The 20,077-nt window shown below is 52.4% G+C and overlaps 1 protein-coding gene across 1 annotated transcript in view; it reads right to left on the bottom strand.

Annotated features, from left to right (window-relative positions):
* The window catches only part of Col16a1 (collagen type XVI alpha 1 chain), a 53,554-nt gene extending 49,256 nt beyond the window's left edge, over positions 1-4,298 (bottom strand). The window contains exons 1-4 of the mRNA XM_090335371.1: positions 4,114-4,298; positions 2,535-2,638; positions 475-549; positions 253-370 (exon numbers count right to left, since the gene is read on the bottom strand). Coding sequence (XP_090191497.1) covers positions 253-370; positions 475-549; positions 2,535-2,604 — 263 coding nt within the window. The 5' untranslated portion in view covers positions 2,605-2,638; positions 4,114-4,298. The remainder of the gene's footprint in view (positions 1-252; positions 371-474; positions 550-2,534; positions 2,639-4,113) is intronic.
* Positions 4,299-20,077: the final 15,779 nt, after the last annotated feature.

The raw sequence follows: 20,077 nt of genomic DNA, 5'->3' as shown, positions 1-20,077 counted from the left end.
TTTATAAACTAATTTTAGTGAGGATTTCTAAGGAATGCAGGTGGCTGCCCAGGGGAAAATCATGGTCCTGGGGCAGAAGAAAAGATGCTAAACAAGATATGGGCACACAGACATGAGGGTGGCACATCACTCTTTCTCGGCAGGGCGAGAGGTGGAATGACTCCCAGTGGGACCCCCCCCACACACACACACACAATCTAGAGCTGACAGGACGTGGGTGAGGCCAGCGCTCATTCCCAGCGGTCCCCATACCGCGTGGGCTGGGTCACAGAGGCTGTCCCCAGCCTCAGGATGAGGGGACCCTTAGGGTTGCGAATCTTCTTGATGGCTGAGGTCTTCATGAGGTTGAGTCGGCGGATGAGGTTGAAGCCTTTGGGAGGAGACACTAGATAAAGGGCTGAGCTGGGCAGGTGAGGAGGGACACAGGCCACTCCAGAAAGAGGGCAGGGAGACAGCATGAGAAGGGGCCCTCACCTGTCACGTTGGCTGACAGGCCACTGCTGTGCTCCAGCTTGAGGCCCTCTGGCTGGGAAGGTGGGCACTGTTCCCCTGGAACAGAGTTGGTGGGGGGAGCATTAGGGGCCCAGCCGGGTTCTGGGGAACCTGGAAGTATAAGTCCATAGTCCACACTGTGGACCTTTAGCCCAAGCTGGCCTTGAGCTGCTCACACCTTCTGACCCTGGCTTCCCAGGGGGTCAGGAGACACCCTGCAAAGGAGGGATGAGAGATCCCAGAAGCCCCAGGGCACAGATAATAAGCCATGGACGGGCACATACTCCCTTTCTGACATACACCCAAGTGAGGGCAGGGGAGCACTGCAAGGGGAGGAAACGTCAAGTTCAAATACATCTCTGTGTCCTGCATAATTGCACATTGGCATCTGCACATGTGAGCTGTGCGGAGCCCATGCCACCAGAGGTGCCGTGTGTGGCTGGCACACGTGCTCCGTGCCATGGGTGGGGCTCCGCTTCCCACATCCAAAGCAGCCAAGCAGGCCAGACACAAGTCTCAGCTAACAGAATAACTTTTCACCTGGATACCATCTAGAGAAGAAGCTACAAAGACCATGCTCTCCAGGGCACCACAGGGCCTTGAGCTCCAGACAGGGCATACTGAAGAGATAAGGAGTCCTAGGGAGCATTTAATGCAGGTCTCCAGAGCCCCAAAGGGACAGGCTGGCAGCACTAGGCCTCCTTCTCCTTCTCCCTGAGGCTGACCTTGTAGTGTTGCTGGAGGCATGGTACTAGAGAAGGAGAGTAGACTCAAAAGAGGCCCCAGCTGGGCGCCGGTGACTCACACATGTAATCCTAGCTCCTCCTCAGGAGGCTGAGATCTGAGGAGCACAGTGCAAAGCCATTCTAGGCAGGAAAGAAAGTCCATGAGACTCTTATCTCTAATTACCCACCAGAAAACCAGAAGTGGTATTGTAGCTCAGGTGGTAGAGCACTAGCCTTGAGCAAAAGAGCTCAGGGACAGCACCTAAGCCCTAAGTTCAAGTCCCATGACCAACCAAAACAAAACCAAGACCTTCCCAGCAAGGCAGATGGGGACAGTGAGACAAGACAATGACATGGGCTCCTAGGAGCTGGCCTGGCTGGAAGAAGGTCCCTGAGCATGATGGTAACCCCATTGGAGTCTCCCTCCTCCAGGTCTGGCCGGAAAGATCATCACTGTCTTTAGCACCAGAGCAGCAGTGGGTGACTCACCCCCTGGCAATGGGCCCAGATTCCTTACAGATGTTGAAATTCTCTGCCCCAGTCCCCCCAGGGGACCTGGTGAAGGGGAGAAGAGCAAAACTCCTGCAGATACACACACACACACACACACACACACACACACACACACACACACACGTGTGCACAGACAGAAATAGCTGGCTGTCATACAACCCACCCCTACCCCTGCTCACAGACCCTTTCTCCCTGTTCACCACCTTGGTTTTCTTTGCCTCCACTGCCTGGCTGGATTTTGGTGTTAGGTGTTTTGCTCCTGCCTGGCTAGGCAGCAGAGCTATAAGCCTAGAAGTCACCCAGCAAGGTTTGGCGAGCTGCCCAGTCCACTTCCCCTGGCTTTAGGCCCTGGAAAGCTTTGCTGTCTCTCCATCCAGAGTCTGGGCCTTGGGCGGGCCCTTCATCCCAGCCGGTGTGGAGGAGGAACAGCGGGCAGAGAGAAAGGAGTCCACCAGGAGAAGGCGCCAAGGGGCTCAGGCTGCCTTTTGCAAGAAGGGCACGGTGCCTCTTCCTCTTCGCCTCACCAGCCTCAGCAAAGTTTTAAAGGTAGGTTTTGTACTGAGAAGTGCTCAGAGACACAACCATAGACACACACACACACACACACACACACACACACACACACACACACTTTTTAGCTTGTTTGCCCAAGCTTGTGTGCAAACACACCATCTGAGTCCAGCCCGTAGGCTCTCCCACAAATGTCCATATGACCAGTGCATACATGATTACATACATGTGAAGACCCAAGTCCTGGGGGCCAGTTGCAAGGCCTGTGTTCCCCTCACCCCCGTGTCATCTCACCTGCATTGATCCTATGGAAAGTAGTCCAGAGACTGAGCAGCCACAGGCCAGGAGCCCAGGAGACCCACATGCTTCCCCAGAGGGGTCAGCTGCAGCCACAGCACCTGAAAACCAGAGACCGGGAAAGTGGGCTTCTGATTCCATTCACACATGTGCCAACGGCACCAGCCTGGGGGTCCTGCACCCTGGGATTGGGGTGGGACAAGCTCTCAACCCCTCTCAGGGGCCCAACACAAGTCCAGGGCTTGGATCTGGCCAAGGGTGAGAATCAAAGCATTTAACCACCAGTGTGGCACAGACATCCACCAGCCAGAGCAGAACGCTGGCTAGAGTGTTATTTATTATAACAGGGCCTCTGGCTGTGCTGGTGGGTTCAGGAGAGATCTAGAAGGCCCCAGAAGATACAGAAGTTGGGACGGTGAGGGGTCTGAGGGCTATTGATCAAAACACCTGGCAGAATCCCACCACTTGGAACAACCATGCTGGTATACAGCAGGCTGGCTCCTGGCAAGCTGTACTGGCTTGGGGCAGGCAGTCCTGCCAGGTACCTACAAAGTCAGGGGAATGGAGCCCAGGCTGTCTCCTGGCAGGTATCATGGCGCTGTGTGAGCGCCAAAGCTGCCTCCCCTGTGGGGACAGTGGGCAAGAGAGCAGGTCATCGGGGCTCAGGACCTCATCACCAACCTCTTCCGCTGATGGATGCTCGTCTTTTAGTTTTATTAAACCCTGATGGATGGGCCCAGATAAATCAATGCAAGCTCAGCAAGCGGCCAGCAGAGCCATATATCATCCAACCTCTCCCCAGGACAGGCAGCTCATGAGCACACAGAGAGACACGTGTGTATATGTGTGTGTCAGCTCATCACACATGCGCACACATGCCACCATAGACATACAAACCCACCTGTACACTGACATGCTCACAGACATACCAGTTCACACATACACACATGCACCCAGACAGCCTATGACCACCTCCAGGAGGCCTTCCTGTCGGGAAGTTCTTATGCAAGTCTGACCTCATTCCTTCCAATGGAATCCTATTGTCCCTCCTGTGGTCCTGGACTGAGAATAGAAAGTACCCGCCTCACCCCAATATATTTGGGAATTAAGACTCCAACCTCTCTCCCCCTGGGATGGTACTGTGTCCTTGCCCTATCCATCCTCCATTGTAGGGTATGCACACCTCTCAGGCCCAGGCTGCCGTTCTGCCAGCCAATGGACGGGCTGCCAGCCGAGGGCTGCATGTGGGTGCATGTGGAGGCGTGCACGTGTATGTGCTCATGCTCCCTTCCGGTTCCCCGCTTCAGCGCTCCACTCCCCACCACCCTGTCTGAGTGAGGGTCTACATGGAGAGAGTGCAGATGCTTCCAGAAAGTAACACAAGCACCGTTAGAGGGCCAGGAGAGGAAGAGAACCAGGATGGAGTGTAGGGCCGATCCTGATTTAGGGAGAGAAAAGAAAAGAAAGACTGAGGCTCAGAGCAGGGATGCCACAGGCCCAGGTCACACAGCAAGCTGGGCAGAAAGGGGCCCGGTCAAGCCCAACCTAGGAGGCAGCCCAGTCCGTGCCCACTTACCAGCGGCTGGGTAGCTGCTGAGCTCACTGAGCAATCCAGGCTGCCCCAGGCCAGACAGGCAGAGGAAGCAGGGCCTGGGTATCACTGGCCCCCCGGGGGTCCTCAATGTCCCACTGGCCGGCCGCGAGTCCCCGCTCCCCGGCGCCCAGAGCTCCGCGGGCTGAGTGTGGCCCCGTGCGCACGCCTGCCGGCCGCCGGCCTCTCCGAGTGGGGGGAGAGGGGCGGTTCCAGGGGGCTGGGGGGCTGCCAGGGCGGTAATGGAACACAGCTGGGCCGGCCCGCCAGGCCTGGGGGGAGGAGGGGGACGAGGAGGCCGGAGGGCCGGCGGTGGCGGCCGGGCGCGGGGCGCGGGCCGCACGGATGCCGCGGCGCTCCGGGCCTGGCGAGGCGCCCGAGCCGGCCCCGCCTGCCTCCCCGCCAGGTGAGCCCCGGGAGGGCGGCGGGGCGGGGCCCTGCGTGCCCCGAGCTGCCCTGGAAGCGGCGCCTGCAGAGGGCAGGGGAGGCCTGGAGTCCGCAGGGCCTTCTCTGGGACCACCCCCTTTCTCCTTCTTTGGCCAGGCCCCCAGAAAGTCGGATGGGGAGGGGGTGGAGACCCCAAGGCCCGTGGAACCCGTGACGTGGCTGGCGCCCAAGCCTCAGTGGTCAGCTTTTTCCAGTTTCTGGGCCTAGAATTCCGAAGCAGCCGTCTGTCTCTGTCTGCACCAGGGGAGCGTGGGGGGGGGGATATTGGAACCCCCCCTTACACACACACACACACACACACACACACACACACACACACACACACACACACACACACACACGCTGAATTAACCCATTCTGTCCTGGTCTCAATCCCAGAGAAGTGGAACCCAGCATTGAGCAGGGCTGCAGTCCCACCTCCTGCTCTCTAACTGTGGCTGTTCAGCTGTCACTCAGCTGTGTCTCTGGAGGATGGGACCATCCATCTAGTGTCTGCCCAAGTGGCTTTGCTTAAGGAAACGAGTTCAAGTCTATCAAAGCACTTATACATGCTCTGGCACAGGGAGGAGAAATATTTCTTTCAATTTTCATTAATATTGGGAATCCTTGGCCCAAGACAGGGTGAGATGGGGGATGGAAGATGGATTAATCTCCCATTCCTGGGAGGGATTTTGCTTTATATTCAGAGCCCAGAGAAAGAAAAGAAGTTGAGGTAGGATGGGAGACTGATACACACCTCTAATTCCAACGCTTGAGAGGCTGAGGCAGGAGGGTGGCAAGTTTGAGGCCAAACTGGATAGCAGTGAGCAGCCTCCCTAATCCCCCCCCCAAAAAAATATTGCTCTTGGGAAGGCCAAGGTGCAGGTAATGTTTCCAGTTCTATCGCTGATGGGGCAAACTGTCCAGGTGCGCCTCCCCCCACCCTCAACCCACAAAGGTCTCTCCCTGGAGACCCTCTTGGCCCAAAGGTTGTGGAGCCATGAAGAAGTGGATTTCATTGGCCCATGAGTGTTAGATTAGGTATGGGGGCTGAAGGAAGAGCAACAGGAGCGCCTTGGTTTTGGGGGGGGCTGTGGCCCCATCTAACCCAGGCAGGGGAAGGACAGCCCTGGGATTTCCCTCTTCCAACTCCAGAGGTGCTGAGTCAGTGGAAATCCCAGCCACTGTGGAGGCGTCCCCTCTGCCTGCGGTCCCTACTCTGAGCTGGGCCCAGATGTGGTGGTGGTGGTGGTGGCAGTAGGGCCCGCAAAGTGCTGAGCTCAGCAGGCAGCAAGCTCAGGGGGTGGGGCTTGCAGAGGCTTTGGTGGGAGGGCTGGCCAGGCGCTCGCTGGCCCATGGGTGTGTTCCCAGTTCTAGGCATGCACACGGATTAGGCTCTGTTTTAAGAATTCCACATATTCTAACTCTTTTCTTCTTCTCCTCCCACCCCCTTTTGGTCTGGGCCGGGCCTTGTGCTCTTTTTTGGCTTTTTCGCTCAAAGCTGTCCCTCTACCACTTGAGCCACAGCTCTACTTCTGACTCTATGATGGTGAAGTAGAGATGAGAGTCTCACCAACTTTCCTTAACCACAGTCCTCAGATTTCAGCCTCCCTCCTGAGTAGTTAGGATTACAGGCATGATTCACCAGAGCAGGACTTCCTTTCATCTTTTGGTTTTGTTTTTTGTTTCTTTCCATCCTGGAGCTTGAACTTAGAGCTAGGCACTATCCCTAAGCCCTGAGCTTCTTTTGCTCAAGGCCAATGTTCTACCACTTGAACCATAGCTCCACTTCTATTTACTTTTGGTGATTAATTGGAGACAAGCGTCTCATAGACCTTCCTGCTTAAGCTGGCTTTGAACCTCGATCCTCAGATCTCAGCCTCCTGAGTAGCTAGGCTTACTGGTATGAGCCACAAATCTGTAAGGCAGCATTCTCAACTTACCCCCATCTTGCCAATGAAAAACTTGGAGCACAGCAACAACTGCTTTCCAGGATCACAGCCCACGGGCGCTGGAGCGGAGAGCCATGTCCAGTAGGGCCGGACAATACAGGCTCAAGCCCTATGCCATTCTGGCTGTACCCATCCTTCCTCCACTCCCCCCCCCCAGTCAGGGGTGTGACTGGGCCAAAGCATCTAGAGCCAGGGGGAGTCCAGAGGCCCTCCTATAGCATCCCAAGAGTGGTCAAAGATCCTAGGACACGGCTTCTTCCTGGATCCACCATCACAGACAGTCTAGAAATGTTCTGTGTTCCTTCAGCCTATGACACATATATGAACCCAGTATGTTTTCAGGTAGCACTTGGGGGTAGATACTCCATGTACATGTGTTAACACACCTGCTGTGTACACACACAATACATTCCTCCCAAAATAGATATAGAAAGACATATGTAGGAGCCTCTTTTTCTGAGCATACTCAGACAAATGCACAATTCTCAGAATACATGCAGCAACAGCTGTGATGGTATATGTCTTTAATTCCAGCTGCTCCTGGAGAGACTGAGGTAGGAGAACCAGACTTGAGAGCAAAGTGGGAAACCTAACAAGACCCTGTCTCAAAATCAAAACAGAACTGGGGATGGTAGCTCAGTGATAGAGTACTGGCCCGTGTAGACCCTGGGTTTACTCTCCAGTACCAAAAGAAAGAAAAAGAAAGAAAGAAAAAAGTAAGACACCACACAGACTTGAATGTATACGCATAGTCACATGCATGAGCACACAGATATGTATATACACATAGACCTAGAAACACAGGCATAGTTGTTTAAATAGGCAAGCAGAGCCGCCTGCGGACTTCCTGCACATGTGTGCACACAGACACAGACAGCCACATGGAATCACTCCCAGACACGTGCTCAGACATGAAAACATACATACATGCACTCAGGTCCCCGAAAGCCCTGCACACCGGCAAGCATGGCATCCCGTGGGGCAGGGCGCCGTGCCCTCACCCCAGATGGCATCACCACAAGGTAATCAGCACCGCTAATCTCCACCAGCTGCCCTGGAGCCTGCCTGCCGCTGCTGGGTAGGGCTACCAAGGCCTCCTGGGCCTGGGGTAATAGGCCCAGATGTTGGAGATGCTTAGCTGGCTACTGGGAACCCCCACCTGCCAGGGGCAGCCCTTGGGACTGAGTAAGGGTAAAGTGCCAAGGGAGAGCCTGGGCCCAGAACAGATCCAGGGACCCCTACACATCCAAGCAGAGGTGTCTTCAGGTGGCATGGGAATCCTGGCCCACGTGCACACAGGAAGGGGCTAGTGTAGGTACACATACACATACACACACACACACACACACACACACACACACACACACATCACATGACAGGCAATTTGTCACAGAGCTGCTCTCCCAGGTTTCTTCCTCCTGGTAAACACCACCAGTATTCACCCAGATGCTCAGACTGCAAACCCACACTTAGTGTCTTCCTCTTCTCTCTCTCTCTTTTTTTTTCCAGTCCTGGACTTGAGCTCAGGGCCTGAGCACTGTCCTTGGACTTTCTCAAGGCTAGAGCTCTACCACTTGAGCCTCAGCACCACTTCCGGCTTTTTTTCTAAGTATGTGGTACCGAGGAATCGAACTCGGGTCTTTGTGCATGCTAGGCAAGCACTTTAACCACTAGGCCAAACTCCCGGCCCTCCTCACCCCCCTGCCCCCCGCCATGGTCTTTTGAAGAACTGTTCCAAGAGCTTCCAACTTCTCTGCCTGCTGCTCCTCCACCCAGCCTAGCAGCCAGGAAAACTCTGCCCAAATTCCATCAGCCCCTTTCTAGTCCTCACGAAACCCTCCCAAATCTCCAGCCTGCATTCGCCACATAGGTTTCTGCTTGGGGCTTTTGCCCCTGCTCTTCCCTCTGTCTGGGAGGATGTATGTTCCCTAATCTTGTCCAGCCTGGCCGAGCTCCTAAATCAGCCCCTCACAGTGTCTTCCCTGACTGCCAAAGAGGCCAGCTCACTCCCTGGTCACATTTGTTCCTCACTCTAATCACCGTTCCTGGTGCTTACAGCTGAGACGGATACCCTGCGGTACCTTTATTCTGCCCACCCCACACTTAGTCACAACTGCACTGAAGGAGACTCAACATGGACACATGCACAAAGGTACGTGTGCACATGTTCACACACCAACACATGCATGTGTGCCCTGACCTGGTTTCAGCCTCCGGGTAGAGAGACTGAGATTGGAGAACCAAGATTCCCTCTGCCTCCCTCAGTGTCTCATTTCTGTAATGTCTGCCCCCTCTCCTCCACATGTGCACGAGCTCTCTGCTTCTTTAGCTCCTCTCCTCTTCTGCCTTCCTGACTCCATTTCACCCTCCGGCATCCTCTCGTTCTCTATTGCTAACTTATTTTTCTCTGCTTTGGGACTTGTGTCTCCAACTCTGCCTCTTGGTCTCCTTGTGCCTCTGGTCTCTGTTTCTTTGTTTTGTATTTGTGAGGGAGATATTAGTGTTTGAAATCAGGGCCTCTTGTTGGCTCAGCTTGTTTGCTTGACTGATGCTATATTACTTGAGACACACATCCAGCTTTGCATTTTTGATGGTGTGTGTATGTGTGTGGGGGGGGGGGTTGTTGCGTTTTGTTTCTTTTTTTTTTTTTCTGGTCCTGGGTCTTGAATTCAGGGCCTGGGCGCTATCCCTGAACCTCTTTGTTCTCAAGGCTAGCACTCTACCACTTGAGACATGGTGCCATTTCCAGATTTTTCTGAGTAGTTTATTAGACACAAGAGTCTCATGGATTTTCCTGCCTAGGCTGGGTTGAACTGTGATCCTCAGATCTCAGCCTCCTGCGTAGCCAGGATTATAGGCGTGAGCCACCAGTGCCTGGTTTCTATTCTTTACTTTTTTATGTCCCTGTCTATTGCTGTCTCTGACTTCCATGCCACTGTCTCCTGCTTCTGTCTATCTGTCTGTCTGTCTCTCTCCTTTCATCTTTCCCTCCTTCCCTTCCTCCCTCCCTTCCTGCTCTCTCCATCCTGTCTATATTTCCCTCTTTAGCTCTTTCTGTCCACAGATATTTCCAGGACTGGGTTTTTATCCCTCTGGCTCAGACTGTCTGCCTCTCTCTGTCTGTCCTTCATTCCCTCCCCCAACACCCCCATCTCTGACCTACCCCCACAACCCCTCAGCCGGCCACACCCCTGTAGCTGGCTGTCATGGTCATTGTCCTGGGGGAGAGCCCACCCACCTTGCAAGGCCATGGCAAGCACCTCAGGAATACCTTGCGTCCTGGCAATACTCACTCACCACCCAGGCCCAGTCAGAGTATCATTTTCAAGTTGCTTCAGTTCCCAGTTACTTAAAATTTCTGGAAAAGTGAGCCAAGACCCTGATGGGCACAGCTGTGGATGTGGTAATGGCCAGGATAAGTAGATACTAGGGGAGAGGAAGACATCCAAGTCTCCTGGGCCCTGGCTCTCGCCAACTGTTCTGAGAGGTAAATGGAGACATATAAAAGCTGGGCTGTATGGAGCCAGGTTAGTGGTCTAGTGGTAGAGTGCTTGCCTATCATGCAGAAAGCTGTAGGTTTGATTCCTCAGTACCACATACACAGAAAAAGCTGGAAGTGGCATTATGGTTCAAATGGTAGAGTGCTAGCCTTGAGCAAAAGAAGCTCAGGCCCTGAGTTCAAGCCCCAGGACTGGCAAAAACAAAAAAGAAGTACAAGTCTTACCTCTGTCTATTGTGACGTCTTATCCCTGTGGTACTACAACATAAACTGTAGGGTCTCGATTTGACCTACCTTCTCTGGCATCAGGGTGCCTTAAAGCACTTTGCCAGATCGTTTTACCCTTGTGGTTCTCAAGAGGGGAGGAAGAAATCTTGCACCCTCTAAGACACATAGATTTGGCAATGGATGGACCTACTGCCAATTAGCAGTAATGCAATAGAGAAAGAAAGTACCACATAGAAGGTAGAGGACAAGGATGGGGGCCCCAAAATGTCAGAGAAGCCCGGCCTTGCTCCCAGCTGGAAGTGCTATGTTCCTGAATCCCCTTTCAACTCTTCATCATGGGAGACGTTAGAAGAGTCAGGACTTCAGAATTTGATCCCAGCTCTACCTTTAATAACAGCAGCTAGCATCTGTGGAGACCTTTTCCAGCCCTGTTCATATAGAACCTCAATTTAATCTCTCCACAGCCACAGGAGGCACAGGTTCTATCCCCAAATCCTTCTAAGGACGAGGAAGCAGGACTTGAGTGGAGCCTGGATTTGAACAGGTCATTTGGGGAGAAGTCTACAGGGAAAGAGGCCACATAGTGACAGACTCGCAGCCAAATCCATTCTTCCTGTTTAGGTAAAGGAACATACTATCTCATTTAACTACAAAGCAATTTAGGAGGGAGGCACTGTTCACAAACTCTACCGCTGGATTCAAGATTTAGATTTTGTATCACAGGCTGGGAGCAGAGATCTCCACTCTCCTCTTCCTGACCCCAGACCCGCGGCTCAACCAGTCAGGTCACTAGCAGTCCTACTCCAGTGCTATGGAGCACAACAGGGCCGCCCTAGGAGAGCTCAGCTCAGTCCACAGGATTCTCATTTCACAAAGCTTACTTTTTTCTACAGGTGTTCAGTATATGTAGTTCATTCTAGAACCCAGAGGTAAGTACCCTATCTGTCGCACAGACTGTTTTGCTCATTTGCTTCTTGGTTTTGGTACTGATCCCTGGGCTGGGCCTGGATGCTGTCCTTTAGCCTTTTTGCTCAAGGTTGGTGCTCTACCACCTGAGCCACAGCTCTGCTTCTGGCTTTTGGTGGTTCATTGGAGATAAGCATCTCATAGCTCTTCCTGGCTTCAAACTTTGATCTTCAGATCGCAGCCTCCTGAGTAGCTAGGATTATAGACATGAGCCATTTGTTCCCAGCTCACGCAGAGTTTTGAAAGGATTAAAGGAGATGGTGATAAAAGAGGCAAGGCTCTGTTCTGCGTGCTGACCTGTAGGGAATGTTCCTGCTCCCAGGCCTCAGGATCCCCAGCCGAGGTAAGGGCTCCCCCACCACAAAGCTCCCCAAGCACAAAGACTGAAATTTCTTCTGATTCTCCACATGCTCAGAGCAGGCACCAAGAAGACAGCTCACAACAAGCACCTGAGGGGCAGCAGAAGGACGACAGCTCTGCCCAGTGTCCCGTGGGGGCCTCCTACTCTCGGCCCAAGGCTGCCAGTGATGTGCAGGCAGCTCTGAGGACCCTCTGCCTGGACCGGTGCCCCTCTTCCTTCAAGTTTTGTTCCACCTCCAAGGCTCTCAGTCTTCCTTCAAGGCCTCAGTGACGTAGCTCCTTTCCGGATACTAACTAACTCCAATCAGTTCTACTTGGGCTGTGTGACCTTGGGCCTACCTTTGAGTATCTCTGGGCCTTATTTCCCTATTTAAAAACAAACAAACAAACAAATACGATTGCGGCATAGTGTCTTAGAGTGAGAATTCCAACCTCAGCATAACAGGGTTCAAATCCCACCTCTGTCATTTTCCTTGCTGTGGATGAACTGCTGCTGTTTCTTCTTTTCTTTTCTTTCTTTCTTTTCTTTCTTTCTTTTCTTTCTTTCTCTTCTTTCTTTCTTTCTTTCTTTCTTTCTTTCTTTCTTTCTTTCTTTCTTTCTTTCTTTCTTTCTTCTTTTCTTCCTTTCTTGGAAAGCCAAGCTTACACAGATGCTGTGGTGGGGCGTGAGGGGACTGGAGGGTTATTGGGAGGGTGCATAAAAGGGCTGAGCATGTGTGCTTCCCGGAACTCCATAAATGACGCTGTTCAGCGAGTGTGTGCCACCTCACCACAGCACACATGATCTGTTCCCTGCGCCCTTCCTGCTGTCTCCCCCTCCCCCTCGTACTTCCTCATTTAGCTTTGAGACTTGTCTGTCTTCCTTCCCACTCGGGAGTGAGGAAGGCAATTGGGACTGTTCTGGGAGTGGGTAGATCTGAGCAGATGCTTGGAGGAGGGAGCAGTGTAATCAGTTATTGGCTATTGATTCACTCGAGCATGTGGTACTCTGCTAGACAGCAAAGCCCAGAAGGCCCTGCTTTTCCTAGCCTTTCTCCCAGAGCCCGGGTGCTTGCATGTGAACAAAGGACAAATCCCATCCCTGGGACACAAACCCAGAAGGCTCTGGTGAGGGAGGCTTGGGGAGAAAAGGAGTAGTAGCCTGGGACTTGCAGATTCTTTCATTGCAGGCGAGAGTCTCAGACAGTTAGACTTGTAAATTTGGGGGGGAATCCTGAAATCTCTGGGTGGAGAGACATTTTGGCTGCTGTCAGGCCCCGCCTCATCAGTTGCAGTAGTACCCAACAATGCTGTGCTTTTCAACTATCCAGCAAAAACAGAAATAGGGCAGGGAGGAGAACATTCAGGGTGTAAATATACTTTTTTTCACCGAGACAGAAAATAAAATCAAAGATCTGAGAGGCTCTGATCCTGGCTCTGCTATTTCCTGGCTTTGTTCTCTTAGGCCAATTCTTTTACTGCTCTGAGCTATAGTTTCCGCTATGGCCATCCAGTGGGGTGATCCTGACAGACACCTAATCCCACAGGACTGTTGTGTGGAGTAAATGAGATGTGTAAAACCAAACCAAGCCCATGTTAGCACTCAAAGATGTTAATTACTAGTATTACTCAAGAAAGCTGATAATTACCAAGGATTCTTGCCCTGTACCTCATAGCCTCTTGTAACTAGATTTGTTTACAGACCCAACTTTATGTAACTTTCAGATATCAATGGCAGCTAGTTGCTGGTGGCTCATGCCTGCAACCCTAGCCACTCAAGAGCCTGTGATCTGAGGACTGAGGTTCAAAACCTGCCCAGGCAGGAAAGTCCATGAGACTCTTATTTCCAATTAACCTCATGAAAATTGGAAGTGTGGCTGTGGCTCAAAGTGGTTAGAGTATAGCTTTGAGAGTAAAAGCTCAGGGACAGTGCCCAGGCCCTGAATTCAAGTCCCACTACTGACAAAAAAAATCAATGGTATTTCAGACAGGTAAATGGCCTGAATAATAATAATAATAATAATATAATATATAAGAAATAAACTAGCTGGAGTACCTACCAGCTTTTATTTATTTATTTATTTAGTTAGTTAGTTAGTTAGTTAGTTTTTGCCAGTCCTGGGGCTTGAACTAGCACTGAGCACTTTTCTTGGGCTTTCTCAAGGCTAGAATTCTACCACTTGAGCCACAGCACTACTTCCAGCTTTTTATCTGTGTATGTGATACCAAGGAATTGAACCCAGGTCTTCATGCATGCCAGGCAAGCACTCTACCACTAGGCCAAACTCATGGTCCCTTTACCATATTTGACAATCCAGAAAAGGCCTGGCACTGATGTTTGGGGACAAAAGGAGTCGAGGTATTTAGAAGGAACAGAGGTAGAACTTGGGTCCCAGGTCATGGCTAGAGCCTGCCTTAAAACAACTTTAGGTGGCTCCCCTGCCCTTTGGCAAGAAGGGAAGGCTGAATGTAGCAGCCATGAGTTCCTTCCATTGTCCAAATTTGAGGCTCTCTCTCTTAGCTACTGTGTGTGTGTGTGTGTGTGTGTGTGTGTACTGGGGCTTGAATTCAGGGTTTTGTGCTCTCCCTTGCTTTTTTTTTTTTTTCTAGTCCTGGGCTTGAGCTCAGGCCTGAGCACTGTCCTTGGACTTTCTCAAGGCTAGAGCTCTACCACTTGAGCCTCAGCACCACTTCTGGCTTTTTTCTATGTATGTGGTACTGAGGAATCGAACCCAGGTCTTCATGCATGCTAGGCAATCACTTTAACCACTAGGCCAAACTCCCAGCCCTCCCTTTGCTTTTTGGTCAAGACTGGTCATCTTTTTGTGATTAATTGAAGATAAGAGCTCACGGACATTTCTTCCTGGACTATCCTAGAACTATGACCCTCAGATCTCAGCCTCCAGACGAGCTAGGATTATAGGCACAAGCTATCAACATCTTGCCAAACCTGAGGCTCTTTTTTTTTTTTTTTTTTTTTTTTTTTTTTTTTTTGCCAGTCCTGGGGCTTGAACACTAGGCCAAACTCCCGGTCCCGAGTCTGAGGCTCTTAAACATGTCACAGCCCAGACGTGGTCCCTCTTTGGGACAGGTAGTGAGATGAGGTGAGTTCAGTCTATGTCAGGACAGGATGCCAACCTCTTCTCCCAGTCCTCATACCCAGTACAACACCACCTTAGCTGAACCTCTCTAGGGAGAACTCATCACACCACATTCTCCAATTCTCCTAGTCTGTACTGGGGGAGGGGAGGGGAAAAAAGGCACCAGAGATGGTAACTAACTTTCTCACCAGTACTGAATCATTCATTGTGTCTAATATTTCTTCACTGCTTTCTTTTCTTTTTTTTTTTTTTTTGTCACCGGGCTTGAACTTGGATCCTGGGTGTTATCCCTGAGCTCTTAGGCTAGCACTCTACCATTCTGAGCCACAGCACCACTTCCAGTTTTCTGGTGGTGAATTGAAGATATGAGTCTCATGAACTTTCCTGCCCAGGCTGGCTTTGAACCTCGATTCTCATACTCCTGTCTTCTAAGTAGACAGGATTACAGGTGTAAGCCACCAGGGCCTGGCCTCCATTGCTGTCAGGACAGGACTATGTGTCATTACTCCCATTTTACAAGTGACTGAGTTAGGAGCTCGGGTGTTATCTTCAGCATGGAGACTTTACCGTGTCCAACGGAAGTTAAGCGAGTGGCCCACTAAGATGCAGAGCTGAGATTTGAATCCAAGGTAATCACAGCACACTCTGCCTAGTGATGAACCCCTTCCTGTTTGGAACTCAGTTTCCTCACCTAGAGAATGGGTGTGCTTGCCTGCTTGAATCCCAGACTCCTTCCTTACCCAGAAGCCTAGTGAGCTTGGACTGCGAAAAAGGGCAGGTGCAGACACAACTGTCCAGCCAGGGTGGGCGCTGAGGGCCAGACACACAAAAACAATCAAATAAGTCCAGCCAAGGAACTCCTAATCCTTCCCTGCTGTGGCTGCTGCTACTGCTTGCTGGGCCTGGGAGCCGGGGCACAGCATAGCCAAGCACAGAGTGCAGCCAAGAGACTGGGAGTGATGCCGGGCCATCGAGTCGGCCTCAGCAACCTCAGCTCCCGTGAGGGGGAGCGGGAAAGGCCCTCCTGAATGGTGACTCAGGCCTTCTTGACCCTCTCCTGGGTGGGCACGTTCCAGCACCGACAGCGCCGAGGCCTATTTTTAGATCAGGCTCCAGGCTGCGCACGGAGCAGCAAGGGGGAGAGGCCTCGTGGAGGGGCAAGCATCTGATCCACTGGTTCTTCTTGGGGTTCAGTCCTACAGGCTTTCCAGCTGTCCAGTTAGGAAACCATAGGGAGGGAGGGGGAGCGAAGGGGGCGGATATCAACATGTGTACAGAGATGTGTGCCCTTTCCCCCTTCCCTCCATCCAGAGAGCTGGGGTGGGCCTCCTGAGAACGACCTTGGTTTGCGGGGACCAGGAGCCTCTGCATGGCCTAGGTGTCTGCCTATTAGACGGGCGGGCAGGGTTCCAGACACTGAGCTGGCCAGGGCGGAGCTCGAGAAGCAGGGTCCCTGGATCCTGACCCCACCCAGCCTCTGGCCACACCCACACACCGTGGAGACCACGCCCACAACGACCACGCCTTCCGTTCACACCAGGGCCACGCCCAGCGTGGCCACGCCCTCAAGTCTCCCCTGACGTCATCCTCCGCCTCCCGGCCTCGCCCCGGCCGACCCAGCATCCTCTCCCTAAGTCAGGGGTGTGGGGAGAGAGGAAGGCAGGAGCCGCTCCCCCTGCGTGGGGTCGGGGCACTGGCGCGGCTTCTGGAAGCCTCCAGGCTGTGGGACTGCAGGAGCCTAGCAGACTTGGGGGCCGGAGGGATCCCTGTGTAAGTGGGCACGGGGAGCTTCACGAAAGCACTTGGGCTGAGGCCGGAGTCCTGGGGAGTCAGGACCACTGAACACAAATGTCCCTGGGGCACAGTTTGGGAGCGGGCAGAGCCGTCCTGGGGGTGGAGGGCTGAGGGCGGCATCCCCCGGCACCGTTCACCCGGCACCACCTAGCGGGAAGTTTGGGAATCACGGAGCCGAGGACGGTGGGGAGCGGGGTGGGCACAGCCCTCAGACTCCCTCCTCTCCCACTCCCGCCCTTCTGCCCAGGACGCTCGTGTCGCGATTCGCCTAGATGGAGAAAGGAACCATTCTCACCCTGGTCCTCCTCCCCCAGCTCCAAGTCCCTGTCCCAGCTTCTCAGATGGAGGTGGGACCGGCCTTCTCAACATCCCAGCCACTGGGCCCCAAAGCCCCTGCCAACTGCTCTTCTTTTCTGTCTTCCCTTCTGGAGAGTAGTATTTGTTTTTCTTACTTCTTTTTGCTTTGGGCAATACTGGGGATTGAACTCAGGGGCTCAAGCTTGCTAAGCAAGCTGCTAACACCCGAGCCATACCTGCAGCCTCTTTTTGCATTGGTTCATTTCTCGAGGTAAGGGCTTACGTTATATTCTGGCCAGCCTGGATCTTCCTACTTGAGCTTCCCCATAACGCTGGGGATGACAGGCACCCGCCACCGCGCCTGGCAAACAGCCGTGTTTCTAAAACAGAAATCTAGTTGTCACTCTCTTGATTAAAATATTTCCATGGCTTCTCATGGTCCGGATGAACTGCAAATCTCAACTTGGAGTTTCCGAGGCTCTTCACCCCTCCACCACACACACCAGCCCAACTCCCACTGGCTCTTCCAGCCTTCCGTCCAGTGAGTGCGGTGGCCTGCTCATGTCCCTTTCCCTGGGGCCTCCTCCTTGCTGTCTTAGGGTGCTCCTCCTGGCAGAAACCTGAGGAGGCCTTCCCCAATCCCCAGCTGAGAGCTAGGAACTCCCTTTCAAATTCCCCCATCCCCAGTGCATCCACACAGCTCCCAGAGTAGCCTTCCCCACGGGTTCCTAACTACCCAGCCACTCTGCAGGCAGCACCGCTTATTGAGATATTAATTGCTTTGCTTCCTTGTATTTCTCCCTCCCACTTCCATGCTGGTAGCCAAGGCCTTTGATTTTCCTAGCCTCGGGGAACTGTGCCCGGCAGAACACAAAAGCTGCTTGAAGTCTGATGGCTCATCCAGACTTTTGAAAACACTAACCTTCTGGAAGCAACTGCACTAGGTGCTCCCAAGGGAGGAGGAGAAGAGGACAGAGAGAGGAGAGATGAGGACTAGCTAGCTGCACCGGGAGAAGTAGGGTCGTGTGAGTGGTGGCACCCTCCCTGACAGGTGACAGGAGCTGAGGATGAGTGGTAATGTGCCTGGGGTCCCTGGATCCCTGGTCCTGGGGATCCTAAAGTAACAAGGGAACACTCAAGCCTCTGAACCTTAAGAGATCGTGTGGGATAGGCCAGTAGGTATCCCTTTGGGGCCAAGGCGAGTGAGCAAGGCCTCCGTGCGTACGTGGGAGTGGAAACATCATCCTTGTCCAAGCCTATAGACTAACAATGACTGAAATGGAATTCTCTGCCAGGGTGTAGGGAAGTGTGTGGGGTGAGTCAGATTGGTGTTGGTATAAAGAGAATATAGAAATGGTATTTCATAGCCCGGCACCAGTGGCTCACACCTGTAATCCTAGCTCCTAAGAAAGCTAAGATCTGAGGATTGCAGTTCCAAGCCAGCCCAGGCAGGAACAGCTGTACAATTCTTATCTCCAATTAACCACCAAAAAACCAGAAGTGGAGCTTTGGCTTAAGTGGTGGAACCTGCAGTGAAAAAGCTGAGGGACAGTAACTAGGTCCTGAGTTCAAGCCCCAGGACTGAAATAGAGAGAGGAAAGAAAGGAAGGAAGGAAAGAAGGAAGGAGACCCATAGTTGGGTGCCAGCAGTGGCTTATGCCTGTAACCCTGGCTATTCGGTGGTTGAAATCTGAGTATCACAGTTTGAAGCCAGACCAGGCAGAAAAGTCCAAAGACCATTTTCAAAATAACCATCAAAAAGCTGGGGACAGCAACCAGGCTCTGAATTCAAGCCCAGTACCAAGACAAGAAAAAAAAATAAGAAAGATATTTGTTTCTGTGCCAAGATTTCTATCTTCAACACCTGTCTGTGTATGCCACCAATAGAGAGCAGAGATCACGTGTGCCTCATTCAGAATTGTATCCTCAGGACTCAGCATGGTATTGGCATCTAGTAAATACTCAACTTCTAGTTGTTGTCCTCAGTAGCTTCAGAAATCCTTCTAAAGTTCAAGCATGCTTCTATGGTCCTCCCTTCCCAGCCATCCGAATAAACTAAAATGCAAACCCTACCACCCCCCAACCCTCCCCCCAAGCCACCTTTCTCAGCCTCATCTCTTCAGCCCATCCTCCATGCCCACTCCCCTCCAGCCAAATAGCACTATTTGCAATTCCCTAAACTTGCCAGGTTGTTTCATGCCTCTGTGCCTTTGCTTATGCGGCACCCTGTGCCTGAAGTGCCCTTGCCCCTTTCTCTGCCTATGGAGCTTTCAATTCATCATCTAAACTCAGCACAAGTATTTCCTTCTCTCTCTTCTCTGACACTCTTCCCCACAAGGCAAAAGAGACCTCCACTTCTCTGAAGCCTCATGGGTATGAGCTCATGCCCATGCTCATCTCCCTCTTCCCCAGGCCCTGTGTGGTGAATTCTCTGGGGAACTGAGTCCCCAGTTCCCAGCATCGTGCCAGGCACCCCATAGATTTTCTGCAAGTGCTCACTGCTCACTGAGCTGTAACCCTGATCCTCCAGGGACTTGGAGGGGGGGATGACCTGGAGCATCCTCGTCCATCTGGGCCTCTATTTTCCCTCTGCACAATGGAGGGAGTCGAACTTGATGGTCTCTAGGGCCCCTCCTTTGCTCAGTTGAGCATGGAGACGATGGCATATAAAACCCAATTCACGTGTGTGCCCTGCAGGCCAGCTAAAGGCAGAGCACGCTCAGACGCCTCTGCCTTCATAGCTGCATGTGACCCTCGCAGAACAGTGCGTATGTGGCCTTCTGGATGTAGATGCTGTTGTCCCATCCCCCGTCTCCCGTCAGCCATTGGCCTTGACAGTGAAAAATTCAGAAACAGTCAGGGCTGCTGGTCCAGCAGTGAGTTAATATTCAAGGAATGAGCCTTCTGCAATATGCATGGCCTGAGGCTGGTGTCCTATGGGGCTCCCCACTTTCCAGGCCAGCACCAGCAGGGGCCTCCCACCTCACCCTCCCCAGGCGTAGACAGACACAGACTGCTGCCAGCAGGGCACTAAAGCCCAGACTCTCAGAAACATTTGCTTTTTGGACACTTCCCTCCCAATGTCTCCTCATCGACTCATTCATTCCTTGACTCATTCAATCACTCATTCATCTGGCAATATCTATTAGGTTCCTATCATGTGCCAGACAACAGAAGTTATGGCTATAAATATGGCGTACATGCTGTTCTGCCATCAGGGGTTCCCAGTCCAGTGGGAGAGACAGGTAATAAGTAAGAAAGGGAGGAGATCATTTCAGGTCAAGAGAAATAGTGCTATGAAAGGATTAAGATAATATGATTTATTTATTTTAAGTGATTCAGAAGCT

This window comes from Megascapheus bottae, chromosome 6, assembly GCF_031878675.1.
Source record: "Megascapheus bottae isolate mThoBot1 chromosome 6, mThoBot2.hap1, whole genome shotgun sequence".
Lineage (NCBI taxonomy): Eukaryota > Metazoa > Chordata > Mammalia > Rodentia > Geomyidae > Megascapheus > Megascapheus bottae.
This window is presented reverse-complemented; position numbering and strand designations above follow the sequence as displayed.